The 17685-nt window shown below is 41.3% G+C and overlaps 1 protein-coding gene across 2 annotated transcripts in view; it reads right to left on the bottom strand.

Moving 5' to 3' along the window:
• Positions 1 to 14126: 14126 nt before the first annotated feature.
• The window catches only part of NaCP60E (Na channel protein 60E), a 362748-nt gene continuing 359189 nt past the window's right edge, over positions 14127 to 17685 (bottom strand). For both annotated transcript variants that reach the window (XM_072305267.1, XM_072305269.1), the window contains 2 exons: positions 15035 to 15286; positions 14127 to 14553 (listed from right to left, as the gene is read on the bottom strand). In XM_072305267.1, the coding sequence (XP_072161368.1) occupies positions 14262 to 14553; positions 15035 to 15286 (544 nt within the window). In that variant the 3' untranslated portion in view covers positions 14127 to 14261. The remainder of the gene's footprint in view (positions 14554 to 15034; positions 15287 to 17685) is intronic.

Below are 17685 nucleotides of genomic sequence, written 5' to 3'. Positions count from 1 at the left end.
AAGAGTACTGACGTTAAGATTACTGACGTTAAGAGTACTGACGTTAAGACTACTAACGTGAAGAGTACTGACGTTAAGAGTACTAACGTGAAAAGTATTGACTCGAAGAGTAATGACGTGATCAGTACTAACGTGGAGATTCCTAACGTAACTTTAAGAACGTATTCGCAGTCGTCTAAAGACTCCTATTCGAGAATTAACAGAACCACCGAAAACCTCGCGGAAGAATCCGGAATCTGTCAACCTTGCCAATCCACTCCACTTCCTTCAGAGGTGAAGATGGGGGTTTCGGATGAGGACTTAGCGTTAACTTCAACATCTCTGAATGAAGGACTTGAGCAAGGGCTCGAGGAATCCTACCCTACGTTCCCGACGCCACCGCATTCGTTCGATAATCTATCAAGTTCAACACTGCAAAATGAATTGGAGTCGGCAGTTAAGGGAGTGAAACCAACTGATAGTACTGTATCTAGCAACGGAAGGGAAGCGTCTTTAGAGTTTTATCCTCCTCGCCTGACTGTAACAGACGAAGTTGAATCGGATAAGGTGATAAATTATCCGAACCCGATCTGAAAGTTCTGATGAAATTGAGGAAGCCACTGAAAGCAAGCGGAAGGTATCATTGTCTCAGGTTGACTCCTACGATTCGCGCACTGGTATTCATAGTAACGGAACTGATGATACCGAATTAGTGGAAGAAATTGATGTATTTAAAACTGTCAATACTCAGAGGTTATCGGAGTTTCCTGATGATGAAACACTGCCTACTTTCCCGGTTCAAAGTAGCCGTGAGCCAACGGAATCCCCCGATGATGAGCCATTGACCACTTTCCCAGGTAAAATCAACGAGGGACCACCAGATTACCAGGAGGCAACTGGATCACCTCATTTTAAGACACCATCTCCCGTACTGATTTCGCCCGTAAATTCCGTAAGGAAACCGGAGGCTGAGCGACTAGTGTCCCCCGCATTCAGATTGATTTCTAGCGGTTCCCCGGTCGAACCCCTCTACACTAATGTCATAACCGAGCCTCCGGAGATCCTAAGTAATGCCAAAAGCAGTGATATCGCAGAGGATGATATCTCCTGGAAGTCTATTGGGGTCCGTGAACCTGATATCTCAGAGGACGGAGATCTGGGGTCCTTCCCGAACACCTCCCCTCTGATCTTGTAGAGGATGATATCTCCCGGAAGCCTCTAGGGGTCCGTGGACCTGATATCTCTGAGGACAAGATCGGGGTCTTCCCGACACCCCCCTCTCTTCCTGACGCAGCACCGAGACCATTCATCCATGCGAGTGATCAAGACACCAACACGCAAATAAATGAATCCAATAGACTGACGCTGAAAAAGTATTATCAGACGCACCCCGCCGATAAATTAAAATCCGCGGAGGTTAGCGAACGAATGTTCTACACGCGAAATCCTCCGACGTGGAGAGGTCACGACCCCTCCACGGTGTATTTGACCCCCGAAATAATTCCCCCTTTCACTCAACGACCGATCACGAAGTCTGTGCCCACGGTAGTGTCATCAACCATTCAGGATGCAACTGGAGATCTCAGACGTATTCTTTGGCAACCCTCTTTATTTGAAGATGTCCGCAATGACGTGAATCATCGCCGCACGCGATTCTACAATCGGAGCAATCGACCACAATCCCGGCTGTACGTCAAGGAAGATACGATTTCGAAAGAAGGTGCTACGGATTCGGAAGGTGTGGTCATCGGAGGGTCGTCTATCGAGGCAGCGAAGCCGGAGATCGAAGAATTCGTCCGGCTTAGTACGAGGTCGAAGAAAAGGAAACGTTTACCCAAGGTGAGGACGACATCAGAGGTCAGTTTTATTGATAGAAATTCGTAAATTTATCGATTATTCGTGATCTTTGTTATTTGTTATAAATCTACGTTTATGATGTTCTCAAAATATATTCTAGGGGTGCCCTGGTAAAAATTGGCAGTAGAATCTGTGTTCCAAAATACCATAGACCTACAGCCGGCTGTAAGATCTCCAATAGCTTCTATAGCCGGCTGCACAATTTCTTATAGCCTTTTATAGTCGATGGCGATTAAGCAACTCACAGCCAGGCGATAAAGTGTATGCTAAACGTCACTAATTACGGATGCTAGGACTTAGTGAGTTTTTGGACCACTGCTCTCTTTTTGGGCCGTAGTATCTTGATTTATTTTGCGAGGAAAGCTCCGTACTTTTGATGGAGTCCTGCCATTCCTAATATATTAGAGCGCCTTCAGTTTCGTATGATACTGTGCAATACCTCTGGTGTGAAATAGTTGCATTGGCGCCTACAAACCTAACAGGGATACTTCACGCGTTGCGCAATGCGTGAAGTATCCCGTTAGGTTTGTAGGCGCCAGTGCGTCGCCGCTCCGCTTTGTGTTTGGCTCTAATATTTAATCCGGCGGAGTCAGCGTTATTCAACTCATGATTTTGAAATGTTTGCACATCCTGTATGGATCATTCTCGTTTTAATTGATAAAAAAAAATATGTATTAAAGGAAAATATAACGTGTGTTTTGTAAATATTAGGTGGTTCCGTATCAAACTTAATGGTTTCCGAAGCACTGGAATTTCTACACAATTTCTGATAGCCTTTTATAATCGATGGCGAAAAAGCAACAGCCAGGCGATGAAGTGTAAAGCCCGGCGATAGAAACCGCATAATTTTTTATCGCTTCGTATAGCCCGGCCGTATGATTTTTCTCTACAGCCAGCTATGTGTATGATTTTCGGTAGCCTTCTTTAGCCGGCTTTAAGAATTCCTATGGTATTTTGAAACGCAGCTCTTATCGCCAATTTTTACGGGGTGCAGGTAGTTCCTCGGCCTACGCAGTTTTGCGTAACAACGGAGCTACGCTGGAAAAAAAAACACACTGGATCTAGAGTCCAGACTCTTAAAAACATCGACAAGAAAAAATACTCTTGATTGAATCAGATTTAAGCATACATCAAGAACCAAGCCTCTTAATTTGAGCGGATTTCCTTTTGATTTAAGCTTTAATCTGATTGAATGAAGAGTCCGTTTTCTTGTCAGTGTTTTCAAGAGTGTGGACTCAAGATCCAATGTGTTTTTTATTTCTACTGTACGCAGTATGATGTTGCGCGTTCGCAGTAATTGTCACCAATGACTAGCATGCTCGCAGTAATCGTCTATATGTCGCAGGCAGTTCACAATCTCCGGCAATTCGCGATCGGCTCGCAAATTGCCTAGACAATATGCAAACCGCCTAGGCAATTTGCAAGCCGCTAGTGATGAACTTTAGTGAAGAAAATTTGAGAATTTACCTTAATTTGACGTTTCGCGGTGCACGATGGAACAGGTACGACGACTGCGTGATAATGTACAGCAAGAACGACACAGGAGACAAGGTGGCGTCACTTAATTACTTTATCGCACTTTCATTTATTTCTTTATTTTTAGCCAAACTTACTCAATTTTTTTTAAAATCGCGTCAAAAATTAAAATACCTTCCTAGAAACTACGATGACTTGATTTAACTACTTGTTCTTGCAGGACGAAGAGGAATGGCCGCGGCTATTGCACTTGAGATTAGCTTTGAATCAGGAACAGCGCCTCGTTACATTTTTCAAAGCCCTGGCTTTCGAAGAGGGAGTGGTGGGCAACTGATTCTCTAACTGAAACATTTTTTTTTGTTTTAAAGCATTTAAACCGCACGTGTTTAACTCATTTGTAGGGACCTCTTGTGGTTCTGATAACCAATTTTTTAGCACACCTGGTGCCATTGCAACATCGTACTTTCTGTTCTTAACTTCTATGACTATTCCAGGGAGGTTAGAGTCATCTAAAGGCCCCCGGTCGAATTGCGAAACTCTTGTAATAACGTACGTGCCAACTTTTAGTGGGCCGTGGAGGGGGCATCTGCTTCTTCCCCTGGCAATTAATGCACAGTTTGACAAACTCCTGAATCGCAACTCTAGTTATTTGAAATTATTTATAAAATCTATCGGTAAATGCTCAGACTTTCTTCTTTAAATTTGTTCATCACTAGCGGCTTGCAAATTGCCCAGGCGGTTTGCATATTGCCTAGGCAATTCGCCGGAGATCGTGAATTGCCTGCGACATATATTCAACGCGGTCGCATTTATGTCCATAACATTCAAAACTGTCGGAGCATATTTCTCTAAAATTTAACGCTCTTGCAGTAATTTTTCAAAAATTTAACACTCATGCAGTAAGTTTTACAAAATTGTTTGCCTACTCGGTAGTTTTCTCCTAATTTCAACGCATTTGAATTGATTTTTAGATAATGTCACCATTCTCATCATAAGTATTTGTAAAAATCATTGCGTTCAGTGTTTCTAAATCAAAGTGATTTTTTATTCGTGTAACCGAACTTCTTTTATGAGTTATTTTAATCTCATATGGTAGGTCTTACGAATCGAACGTTCTGTTACACGAACTGAAAGTTGGGTTTGACGAACCGAGTAGTTAGGATGAACGAGAACACCATTTTCTCCTTTATTTTGCGGATATGGCATTACATGTTATTGGAAGTCAAGATATACGTTCCACAACTTTCTCAACCTTGCGTTAAAGTCTCCAAGTTAGCCGATTAGAGTTGACGCTCTCCTTCATTTTGTGGATATACAACTTTACCCACTTGGAAGCATACATAGTTGTATCACGCGTTTCACCACGTCCAACTTCTCTATTCTTGCTATGAAATATTTGGGTCAGCGGAAAAGGGACGGAGCTGGTTTGCATTCGAGGCCCATATCCGAGTTAGTTATATGTATTGCTTCATATTGTGCCGCGCTAAGTAGAAAAGAACCAAGCCACATCAGCTTTTGTCAAATTTAAATGAGCTTTTTATTATTTTACAGGAAAATGGTTGAGGGGATTTTTGTAGCACATTTCAGTGAATTTTCTGCTTATTGCAAAGCAAATCCCCTAAAATTTTAAACACAAATCCGCCCAAAATTTAACGAGAAGTTAAATTGCTTGGTCAAATTTAGCTAAAGCTGATGTGGCTTGGTTTCTTTCTGCTAAACGCAGTCCAAGTGTGACAAACTTTGTGAAAAAGGAACCTTTTTTCCGGAAGAAAATTTCCGGAACTTTGAACTCCGCGTTAAAAAACGATGGCGTTAAGCGTCCGCAAAACTGGAGGAATACTTCAAGCATCTCCCCAAGCCCGCCGCACAATGGTCAAGTCAGTCGGGGTTGTCGGGAAAAAGTTGGAAACTTTAAGGGCTTTAAACTCCCTTCACACAGAATTTTGAGGTTCCGAAAGTGGTTCCATTGGTTTCCTCGTGAGCTTATCTTCTTGTAGCAGTATTTAAAATTTGAAATGTGACGGAATAAAAATCGACATCGCAATATTTTAGTCAAAAATTGTATGTCCGACCTTGCTGATTGACTCGACCCATATTCTGCACCGGCCGGGGATTTTGATCTTCAGACCCGCTTTCGACTCTTGACTCGCGAATCTCGGTAAGTTCCGACGCTGTTTGGACGTTTTTTTATATCAAACGTAAATAAGTGCATTATGACGTTATGCAGATATTCTGATGGGTATCGGGGCTCACATCTTAATACACATTTGGAAATGTGTAGGGCAGCTCGGTACACATAAGAGGAGTGCATTTTGATCAAATCGTAATAAATTTTATATCATCCATTTTTAAATGTGGTAGACTATACGCAATTTTCCCACTGCCTCCGCAGGTCGCGAACGACGCGACCGACCGGTCGTTTGGCTAGTGAAGATTATGCATCCCTGTATACTATTTTTAGAAAATTATTTGAATAATAATTTAGTATCTGAAAACTAGTTTTATTTGCAGTTTTTGTTTTGTTTTTTGTCAGCTATAATTTTTGTAGCTTCACTGTCAAGGGAAGGATCATCCTGAGTTGGTAAAAAATAATGAAAGTTTTTGTTTCTGATAGAACTAAAGCAGATATAAAAATTTGGCTCAATCGTTTGTTCAGCTCATTCTTTCGAAAATTCGCCGATTCAGATGAAAACGAGAGAAGAAATAAGAGAAGAAGAAAACCCGTTCGTTCAAAAAAGTAACCAATAAAACTCACTGAAATTTGGAAAGTGAATGCTCTTCGTCTGATGTGTCAGCAACTTTGACATTTTCAAAGTACTTGTCTTCATTTTTGACGCAACGCCACTTGGCAAGAAATGTTCTCTCAAATTCTTGTTGTGGGTTGGATTTAAAGGAAAGTCTGAACAGCAGACTTTTCTTCCACCGAGTTAAATCTTTTACCTCTTAAATTTTTCTTAAGTACTGGAAGTAACCTAAAGTCCGACGGTGCCAGGTCCGAACTGCACGGAGGATGCGGGAGGCAAACGGTATTCTTTTCCTCCGTGAGCTCTTGTGTAAACTTCGCTACTTGCGGTCGCGAATTTTCCTGGTGCAGGAGCTAGGTTTCGCGGATTTCCAGACGCTTTTCTCGGATGTGTCTACGTAGATCGGAGTTACCGGAAAGCGTTTAATTTTTTGCTTTCCACACTTTAAGATTCTTAATCTAAAAGAGGTGCCGGCAAAAGCCAGGGTCCCCTCTTACACGTCTCTTCGTAGGCATATAACTTTGGCAATTCTTTAGTTAGAGACTGGCAATTGATCTTGCATCCAAGCTAAGGATTCAATTTAGAGCCCTGTTCAAACCGCATGTCCTTGGCTCTCACCGTTCTCTCCAAAAAAGGAAGTGTGCAGTACTTTTGGGATACCCTTTTTATCAATCAGGTGTGAGGTAAGACATAACATAATGAAAGCCAAAACTAAAAAATTCAAACTTACACAAATAAATTACATTAAAATCGCCTAAGGGTAGGGTAAGAATAAGGCAATGGCGAGGTAAGAAGTATCATTCAACGGAGGAAAGGTTAAATTCTACGAAATACCCAATCAATGGTTTTGATGCGATTACCCCCCCCCCCCCCCCCTCGAAATGCAACCCCTAATTTCTATCTAAAATAATGTGGGGTTGGCATTTCCTTAGTCAAAACATCCGCTACTCACTCTTTAGTTACGGTACATACTCGGTGACAACTTTTTCCCATTCTTTTAATTCACGAATGAAATGGAATTTTACGTCGATGTGTTTCATTCGTCCATGATTCATCGGATTTATAGTAGTAGAATTCATACATGGTTGGTCTCTTCCCTTCTAGGTTTTGTTTAGACTGGTATTTCAACATAGCAAAACAACAAACCGTGATCAGCGTTAAAAGCACTATTACTGATTCTTCTGTAAATCTTGATTAACTATAAAAAAATCACACATTTTTGGTTGTGATCGGGAGCAGATCATGTGCGTGCCGCTATGGTATATGGCTTAGGTGACGGTGATAGTTTGACCTACTACCATGTGATTTAATTATTTTCCTAACTTGATAAATGTATTAAAATATTAATGTAAAACTTGACATATTTGTACTAGCCTTTTTGTGCAGAAACACACATAGAAATAAATTTAAACCTCTTCAACATCTTATTGAAAATTAAGGAACAATGTCCGAGATTCTTTGATCTGAAGCGAACGGAGTTATTAAAAATCCACATCAGTTATATTTCACTTCCTCGACCAATTTGGCGCTAGTTTTCGAACGGCAATATATTCATCTCTTAAATCTTTTTTTTTTCTTTCTTTCTTTTTCTTTTTTTTTCCAACAATAAATAACTGTAAACATCACGGTAACTGGGTAAGTTCTAATTTTAAAATGTCCTTCAGTTCCATTGGCGCACCAAGTTACTTTTGGTTTTATCGTGGTAAAATGACACAGACCGGTACAGAAACACGGAAGAACAAATAATTAACCCTAATCGCGCATTATCAACAAATAATTAACCCTAATCGCGCATTATCATTTGATTGGTTGTTATCATTTGATTTCCCGACTACTGAGGAAACGTTTGGGAACGCGTGTGGTGGAGGGGGAATCGCTAGACATTCCTCGCAGGCCCCCCCCCCCCCCCGCACCTATTACTTTTAAAGTGAAAGAATCATCATGCATCTCAAGAAACAACTCTGTCACATGCAACCGTGCCTACAAATGCTATTTGCTTTATACTGAAATGAATTGGGCAAGTAAGCCATTTTTTTCGTCATTTTTAATATTATATAAGGCAACGTTGCATCCCTGGATGAAAACCTATACTTTTTTTGTAAAATTATAGCTTCCGAAAGTGTCACTGTACAAAATTCAACGATTTGCGATTGTTTCTACGGATCTGAAAAAAATCTCTAAAAACCCTTATTTTTCACGTTTTCTTAGTTTGTTAATGATATCTTGACTCACAGAGATGAAAAATCTCAACTTTCATGAAACCAAGAAGCCTCTTGAACTTCGTCTTGAATACAGTATGAATAGTTCTGACTGAAATCAATGACTTAAATTGCTTCGTTTTCCTTCAGATTTTCCTCGAGATACTTATCCTGTTGTTGGGTCATAAAGGAATTGTGGGGTCAACTCTTTCAGACTCTTTGCAGCAACGTTTTCAAAGTTTAACATGTTTTCTTCAAGTGTTACATGAAAAGTTGCCCGTTGAGTCCTATCAGTTGAAACCCACATGTCGTATGAGACCTCATCTTCAGAATCGTAAACATCAAATTTTTCCACGAGAAACTTTTTTAGTTTCATATTCTTTGGACATTCATGTATTAATATATTATCAATGACTATCATTTGCATTTTCGTCTGGTAACTTCAAATCATTATCGGGTGCTTGTGTAATTAAATTATGCAATAAGAATGAAAAACACGTTGAAGTTCAAATAATACATTTTTTAACAGTTTATTATTAATGCTGAAAAACAACAATTGTTATTACTCTAAAATCAGAGCAATTCAAACAAAATGAGAAAAAAATGAAATTAAATCGATTAATAATAATCATTTAAAAACTCTAACATATGGATGCAGTTGGCGCAGTGATAATTATTTCATTTGCGCAAATTGATCATTTAAAAATGTGTTCGACTCAAGAGAGGAGAACTTCATTGACTGTAAATAATGCATTAATTTGTTTCATACGCCTATCTACCTAATCGTTAATACACTTGTACAATTAATTACTGTAGAAAAAGGAAAACAAAATATATCGTTCTAAAAAGGCCGCTAGCAAAAACTTTTACTCATGAAACGAACCTTTTGATTGTCCTTAAAACTCAGGGAGAATACGTAGATAATAATGAGGCATGGAACTCGGGTCAGAGGCAAATGCTCTCTTTGTATTGGGGAGCAAATTATAAGTATGAATCTAAGGTTATGAATCTTAGTGGTTTGGCTGTGGTCAGTGACCTGTTGATGATCTGATAATCCAGCATATTTGGTTTTTATGAAAAATTCGGTCCAAATTTTGGAAGCTTTAACACTTTCTTGTGACATCCTTGGGCAGTCGAACGCCTGGGAATTCGTATGAATTGCAACCGGGATATTCCTACTTTTACAACCACTTCTTCACTCATCGTGTTTTTTTCTGTGTCTCATGAATCGACTGTATGGCGGCATTATTGCGCCTAAATCCCTGCGAAGGGATATCGATCTCATGTTGCTAGCATTAAAGAAAATCACGTGCTAAGAATCCTCCGGGACAACTACAATGAGATGGATTTGATTTATTCGAGTTATTCGAACATCAGTTCAGTTATGTATGGATAACACATGCTAAACTTACAGAATAAAATAATTTATTCCTTCGTTTCGAAGCTTTTTAGAGGAACGGAATGGTTCGATTTCTTCATCGATAGGATCACTGATCCATTAATTGGTCAATTTTTTCAAAACATACAAGTGCAAGTTGAGCCGCTTAACCTGTGTTTGGTTGAATGAAGATTATGAGCCAGACGTATGCTAAATGGTATTGTCATTCAAATTGGATATTAAGTCACCTCAAAAGTCAATTCATGCACTAATACAACTTAGGTTACATAAAATTTAGAAAATTTTACGGCCAATACTTGATTTGCCGTATAACAATATATACTGCATCTAACTACCACTACTATACGGTACCTATAATTTACAATTGAAGTTTTATAAAAAGAGAAAGCTTATCTAAGGACTCACAGTATCAAAATTGAGGTCTCAGAAAATACTTCTAGTTCTTAATTTAAATTACTGTACTAAATTGTCTGGTTGGTGAGAAATTCTAAGTAGCTTTAACTTGAAGCATGTATAAAACAGTTGAATTTTACACACGAAGGAAGTCATTACGAAGTAGAAAATGGGTAAAGCAATAGAATAAAGCTCGAAATTGAATCGTCTACGTTATTATGAGAAACCTAACTAGAGCTTGAAATTCAATATCGTGTTCCTAAAAATGCATTTGTTTATTCAATTTTTTACAATGATACAAAAATATAAAAACTATCTTTAGGTCTAGATGTGCAAACGTGGTGAAATGGGCAGCGTTCCTGAAAAGGGATTCGCAACCTTTTTTTTCTCACCGTCTTCTGCTTCTATAAAATTTCATAGTTTCCTTTTTCGTAACGAATATCTTTTCAAGACATCCTCACTCGCGTTCATCACAGTGGCGTGGCGTGGATGATCGATCATCGATATATCTCCCTTTGAAGCTATGGTGAAGAATCGATTATTAAGGTGTTGGCTGCGAACACCCTGTTTATCGATCCTTTTCATAGGTTTGAATGACAGATCCATCGATATATCGCAAAGCACGCCACGCCACTGGTTCATCATTATCGACTCCTTTCTCTTTGAAATGAGTGACGTGGACCCAGAATAAAGATGTACACGTTCGGGGTTTGAGTGCATGTCAGAGTGTACCTTTATTGGAGGGAATCGATACTCGAAATTTAAAAATCTTGTTCATTAACACCTGTCAACTGTGGTCATAATTGGACCGAGTTAAGCAGAAAGGAGCCAACCCACATTTTGGAAAAAATTGAGTTATGAGTGGTTTTGAACTCAATCTCTGCTCTACCATCTATCGCCAAAAATTCAAAGTTTTTGTCGGAGCAAATTTTGCAGAAATTGAACTTGAAGTTTATTTTTTACATTGAGTCTTATGCAGGAGCCAAACTTTAAACCTCTTTTTCTCGGTTCGATCCCGATGTGGCTTGGTTCCTCTCTGTTTAACTCCGTCCAATTATCGCCGAGATTGTGTCGAGCTTTGCGGTTAGAATTAACTACTTGTACGTACAAGTAAGCACTACTCGTAGTAAGCAAAGTTAGCTGAGAGAAATCATGGGTGCCCAAAATTTTAAAAATCTTCCCTCAAAGTTGGTCGATTCGTTACTTTTGAAGAACGCGAAGTCTTCGATGGATTTACTGTCACTCATTGTATGGTTGACCATGGGCGGATCCAGACACCTCTATCGACGGGTTAGGGGGGGTGGGTCAAAATATTTATTAATTTTTGAAGCTCTGATTTCGCAATTTCCAAGGTGTTTACTAGTCCGGGAATAGTGACTTTTCAAGGGTGGTCCGGTAGGAGTGAAAAAAGCTGAAATTCCGCAAGAGGGTACAAAACTTCTTCCTTCATACCACGCGTGTTTTTTACTAAACCCTGCAAAGTATCCACTCTCCTGCAGATTTATTTTTAGAGCAGTATTTGCCTGCAAGATTGGGATTGTGCAGTCAGCTAATCTTCCAGCCACCGATGAATCACGTAATTTTCGTCGAAATTCGAGCATGTGGTTTGTGAAAAATTACAGAGAATGGAAATTTTGTTAGGTTTCTACAAATTGCTCTAAAGCAAATGGGGTACAAAGAATTGACGTTGTAGGTATTGTCTAAAGGCATAATTGGACTTCAATTTGCAATTCGGAACTATAACTTCCGACCCATCTTAGACCCGAGCACTTATCTGGATAGAGAAACTAATGGTAGGTACACACGATGGTTTTAAACTGAGGCACAATATTATGGACCACGTTAAACAGAAAGTAACCAAGCCTTATCAGCTATAGCCAACTTTAACAGGGGAATTTCTTTTTTTTACGAGAGAACGTATGTGCAGATTCCTTTGAAAATTTTAAGGAATTTGCTTTGTATTATGAAGATAATTCACTGAAATTGGCACCAAAATCCGCACCATCGGTTTCATGAAAAAAATTAAATTGCCCGCTAAAATTTGGCAATAGCCGATGTGACTTTGGTTCCTTTCTGTTTAACGCGGTTCAATTTATAGTTTCTAATTGCAAAATGCAGTCCAATTAAGGTATTGCATACGCAACAGGATGCACAACATTTCAAGCTGAGAGATAACACATTGAATTTTCATCGAAGCTTTGCCCACATGAGCGCAGTTTGGACAAATTAGTTTCACGAACTGGGGACTACAGAAATAAGGTAACGATAATTGTTCCAACAAGTTCCTCAACCGTGCTCGCGTGGACACGACCTTTGACCTTCAAGAAAATGCCCGATTTGACAAGTTCCTCAGACCATTATTCTACTGTGATAGCGAAGAGAGCCGTAATGGTCAAATTTTCGAAACTGAGTTTCCTTCAAAGTTAGTCTAATCTCTTTAAGATGAAATCCGTGAAGTAGCTAAAACAGCAAAACTCGTCTCATTTTTATGAAAACGAGGCACACGAGAAAGCCGTAGATGCGCTAAGCATGACGAAGTCTTATATTGAATTTTATATGACGGAATATTCGGAAATCAGGAAATTTGTGGAAATTTCAGGAAAATGTCAGGGAATTTCACTAATTTGTGTCAGAAAAATCAGAGAAATGTCAGGGAATTCAATTTTCCAAATTCGGTGGCAGCCCGGGCTTAAGGCCCTCTTCGCTATGACGCACAGTGGATCGAGTCAACAGGAGAAGTCGGACAAAACTTGGAAACTTTGAACGCCTATAACTCCATTTATCCACAAGTTTGAGGTTCTGAAAGTGGTTTCCTTGGTTTCCTCGTGAAATTTTTTTGTAGAAGCACCCCTTCCAATTTAAAACGTGAAGAATTAAACATCAAAATTCGCAGTGTTTAATCCGCTTTTACGGCGCGCAGGGGCGCTCTGCGACGCCTACTCTCCACAGGAATCTGTCATGGTAGAAATCCTCCGGAAGCTGGCATCTCTCCATCTCTTCACGGATGCCCTCTACCCACCGTTTGGCTGGACGCCCTCTCCGTCGCCTATTTGGGGAGACCCACTCCAACACCTTCGGCAACCCGGTTTCAGCCATTCTCTGCACATGCTCATACCATACCAATTGCTTATACATGATATCGTGCCCAATCGTCCCCTCAACGACCTCGGACACGTTCTTTCCTGACACGTTCAAATTCGGAGTTTAGTCAAAAATTTCATGTCCGACCTCTCTAATTGACTCGGTCCAGTGTGTGACGGTAGTATTAAGAGCCACACTGAAAACAAAGTAGCTTGGATCAAGCATGATGATTCTTGAATTTGCCGCCAAGAAATTTTTTTTTCTTGCTTTAAGCTGACTTTTTCTTGATAGTGGAAAAATAATGCTTGGGTTAAGCAAGAAAGTAGCTTATATTGACCAGAAAAATTCTTGATTTAAGAAGAAATACTTATTGGCGGCAAATTTAAGATTCTTTTTTTCCCAGTGCACGTTGAGAAAAGGCACACATTCATGGAGAATTTGTAAGACTATGCTGCGCTGGATGCGTGATGCCTTGGAGAGAAGAGGAGGAGGTCAGCGGGATGATTATTGAAATTGATAGACAAAGCAATAGACAAAGAAGACAAAAAGGATTTGGAGGGATCCTATTGGTAGAAGCGGGTAGTTGTAATTGACAAAGGAGGTGGGTAATAGACTAACTAAAAGCAATCCACGAGAGATCCGACAGTTGGACTGCGTTAAACAGAAAGGAACCAAGCCACATCAACTATTGCCAAATTTAGCAGGGCAATTTATTTTTACACATGAAAATGGTTGTGCGGATTTTTGTGAAAATTTCAGTGAATATTCTTTGTAATACAACGCAAATTCCTTAAAATTTTTAAAGGAATCCGCACTAACGTTCTCTCGTAAAAAATTAAATTGCTCAGTTAAATTTGGCAATAGCTGATGTGGCTTGGTTCCTTTCTGTTGAACGCGGTCCAGTTAGTCTATCATTTATCCCCCTTAGTCTATGAGAAACACCCATTTCAAACAATAGGATTGCTTTATACCCATTATGTCTTCTTTGTCTATAGCTTTGTCTATCAATGTCAATAATCGGCCCGCTGCTGCCGGGGGGATGTGGATGGCGGGAGGCGGCTAGGAGGGGCGGGAGCGGGTGGTGGCGCTGCGGCGGCGTCGGGAGCGCGGGCGGGAGTGAGGCGGGGGCGGGGATCAGCTGTCGGTCTCCTCGGACTCGCGGTGGACGAGGGCCTGGACGAGGGTGGCCTCGGAGGCGCGGCGGAAGGCGGCCCGGCGGAGGTGGGCGGGGACGGCGGAGGCGGCGGAGACGGGGGTGGGGGTGGCGCCGCCGGAGTCGGGCGAGGCCTCGGTCACGGTGATGCAGACGCCCTGCTCGCCGAGCCCCGAGCCCGAGGGGATGTCCAGCGACGCCACCGTCGGCAGGCTCGTCGGCGGCTGCTTCGTCTCCGGCGACGGCCGCGTCACCGCTATGTGAACCTCGTTCCTGCAATCAGTCGAAAAACAAGGATGTAAAACGGGAAACAAGGCTAAAAATACACAAATCTTGAATCAAGAAACAACTTCTTAGAATTAGCAGCCATGGTGGCTTGATGTAAGACTCAGCAGGTTTGACTCAAGATTTTTGTGCTGCTTAAATCAAGCTAGCTGCGGGTCGATTGTTGAATCGTTATCGAATGACCTTGATCGATATATTGCATTGTGAGGATAGGGAGCATCGATCAAACTCATTCGATAACGATTCAACAATCGAGCCGCAGGTGATCCAAGCTATAAGGTAGCTGAGATTAAGAATCTCGAATCTTGAATTTAGCAATAAATTGCTTGTTTTAAGATAAAAATTCTTGAATCAAGCTGATTTTTTCTTAAGATTCCGAGACGGCTTGACCGTAGCAGACTTTTTTTCCAGTGTATAGCTTTGTCTATAAATTTCATGAGTGAAGCGATTGGTTGTGTGGGATACTTACGCGGTGAGGGTGGGCTCCTCGGGGAGTTGGTCGCCGTTGGGCTGGGTGCCGGTGAGGAGGAGGAGGGGGAGGTTGAGCCACATGTTGCCCAGCTCGGAGACGTCGCTGGCGTCGGAGGCCCGCGAGGACTTGCGCGAGGAGGCCCGCGAGCCCCGGTGCACGTGCAGGAACGCCGACAGCTTCCCCTGCCACCCGGTCCCCGGGGACGACGTCTGCGTCACGTCGTCGTCCTTGTCCACCTCCGTCCTTCGCCTGCAAAAACCCAAAACATGCTCAAACTGCTTCACGGAGAAAAATGTTCGTGCTTCTTGTAACACTTTTGGTCTAATATACGAAGTGGAACACAATCCACACCGAAAAAAAAGTAAAGTTGATTTGGACTGCATTTTGAAATTTGGCACTATAAATTCTGGCTCATCTGAAAAAACACTTATGTACGTAGGGAAACCAATGGCACATACGTTGTTTTTAGAGCGAGCCGGAATTTATAGTTCCTAATTGCAACGTGCAGTCCATTTAACATTTTGGATGTAAAGAAAAGAGTGCGAGAACTAATAAAGTATTGAGTTACCCGTCACAGCAGTTCGTTTTACATATTTGCATTGCTGAAGTAACTGCTGTAGCGGGCAATGCATGCATTTTATAAGTTCTCGCACACTTTTTTTTTACATCCGGAATGGTTTATCAACTTCACTTTTTTTTCGGTGCAACCTAAATTTGGACCGCATTTAGCAGAAAGGAACCAAGCGACATTAGCTATTGCAAAATTTTAACCGGGCAATTGAACTTTTTACCAGAGAACGTTGTGCGGATTCCTTTGAACATTTTGAGGAATTTGCTTCGTTCTTTGTAGAAAATTCACTGAAATTTGCACAATAATCCATACAACCGTTTTCATGTAAAAAATGAAATTGTCCATTTGATTTAGGCAATATGTTAGTGTGGCTTGGTTCCTTTCTATTTAACGCGGTCCATTTTGTGTTGATTTTGGTACAGCTTGCGGTGAAATTTGCCGTAGAAATCAATGGAGAGACCGGGAAACTCAAGAGTCGACCTGAAGGCTTGGGTTATTTTGTGTTTTACCCATATTAATACAAAATGTTGGTTACTTTTTCTTACCGTGTTGCAAGCAACTGTTAATGCTCCCAAGACGCTCTAATTGCCTGTCAGAATTTTGAAGGGGAACCTTCCCATCGAATGCATCGCATTCTGCAAGAAGGAACCGGCGCGATCACGGGGTTGTTAAAATGTTGCTTCTTTGATAATTATCAAAAAATCTCCCAGAATAGCAAATAGTTTTTGCTTCCACTAAAAAATCTATTAATTTTTAAGGAAAATAATTGTGTTAAGTTTAATACTGTACATATAATATCTAGTAGGTATTCTTTAAAGAAAAATAGAAGTTTCACGATTTTGCGGAATGCGATCCAAACGGTCGTTTCCCGCTCGAAGAAACATAACTCTATTGTGAGGTCTTCATCTTGACTCAAACAATGCAATTTCTGAGGTCTTTAACTTGACTCAAACAATTCATTTTTCTACGAAAATAATCTCGCATGATTTTTGTCGAAAATTACATTTATGTAACTTTCACGATACATTTCTGGGAGCCTAACGCGTTTCACACGGAGAAAAAAAACTCGTGCGTGGGACCCGAAGTTTAGGTCATATGGATCTCTGAAGTTTTCAGATTGAGCATCTGAACACTTTAGGTCTAGCTGCCGAAGTTCGGATCATACATCTGAAACTTCAGTTCTTACATCTGAAGTACTTCGGTTCTAACATCCGAAGTACTTCGGTTCTCACATCCGAAGTACTTCGGTTCTCACATCTGAAGTACTTCAGATGTAAGAACTGAAGTTTCAGATGTACATAGGGTGTCCCAAAAGTACTGCCCCTTTTTCCGCAGAGGGCGAAAGAGTGCAGATATCAAAATGCGGTTTGTGTGAGGTTATAGTCCTAGTAATCTAAAACTATAAAGGAGAGGCCCCAATTTTGTACCCAATGTTTCAGCGACTTCCCGAAGGCGGATTTCCTTGAAACTTTGTACGCATGTGCGGTTCGTGCTGAAGGGGTGCAATTCGTCGTCCGATTTTCGAAATTTTGATTCTAAGGGTTGAAAACACGCTAAAAAAGGGTGACCCGTGTGTTAGAGCGGTGTTCCGCGATGGATCGTCGTCGTTTGGTCGTCGTGGTTTCCCTTCTTTTATTGCGTCTCGATCAGCTGTTTTTTCTGTCTAATTTTGGAGATTCCGAACCGGAGCAGTGTTGCCGCAATCACGAAATCTGTAATCCTCCTAATATATAATTCCGTAAGCCCGATTTCTGTTTCGAAATTGCGCCGCGACCGTCGTGCCCATACGGGCGTCGGAGGTGCCGGCGGGACCGTCCCGGTCCCGCGGGGTCGGGAAAAATGCGGGGATCGCGCGTCGGGCCCCGCGCCCCTCGCGCCCTCCGAAAGATCGCTTATCCCGTTCGTCCCGCTGGGAGATGCGCGGTTTTTCGTTTTCCCCGTGCTGTTCGTTCTCGGTCAGCTGATGACTCGGCTGCCCGAGGCGTTCGTCGTCATGGATATTCGTCGTTTATGAAGAATTCCGATTTTTTCGTACAGTGCGCGTCGTCTTTTGAATTTTGTTAATATTTGTCGTGTA

Source organism: Bemisia tabaci, chromosome 10 (genome assembly GCF_918797505.1).
Source record: "Bemisia tabaci chromosome 10, PGI_BMITA_v3".
NCBI classification, from domain to species: domain Eukaryota; kingdom Metazoa; phylum Arthropoda; class Insecta; order Hemiptera; family Aleyrodidae; genus Bemisia; species Bemisia tabaci.
This window is presented reverse-complemented; position numbering and strand designations above follow the sequence as displayed.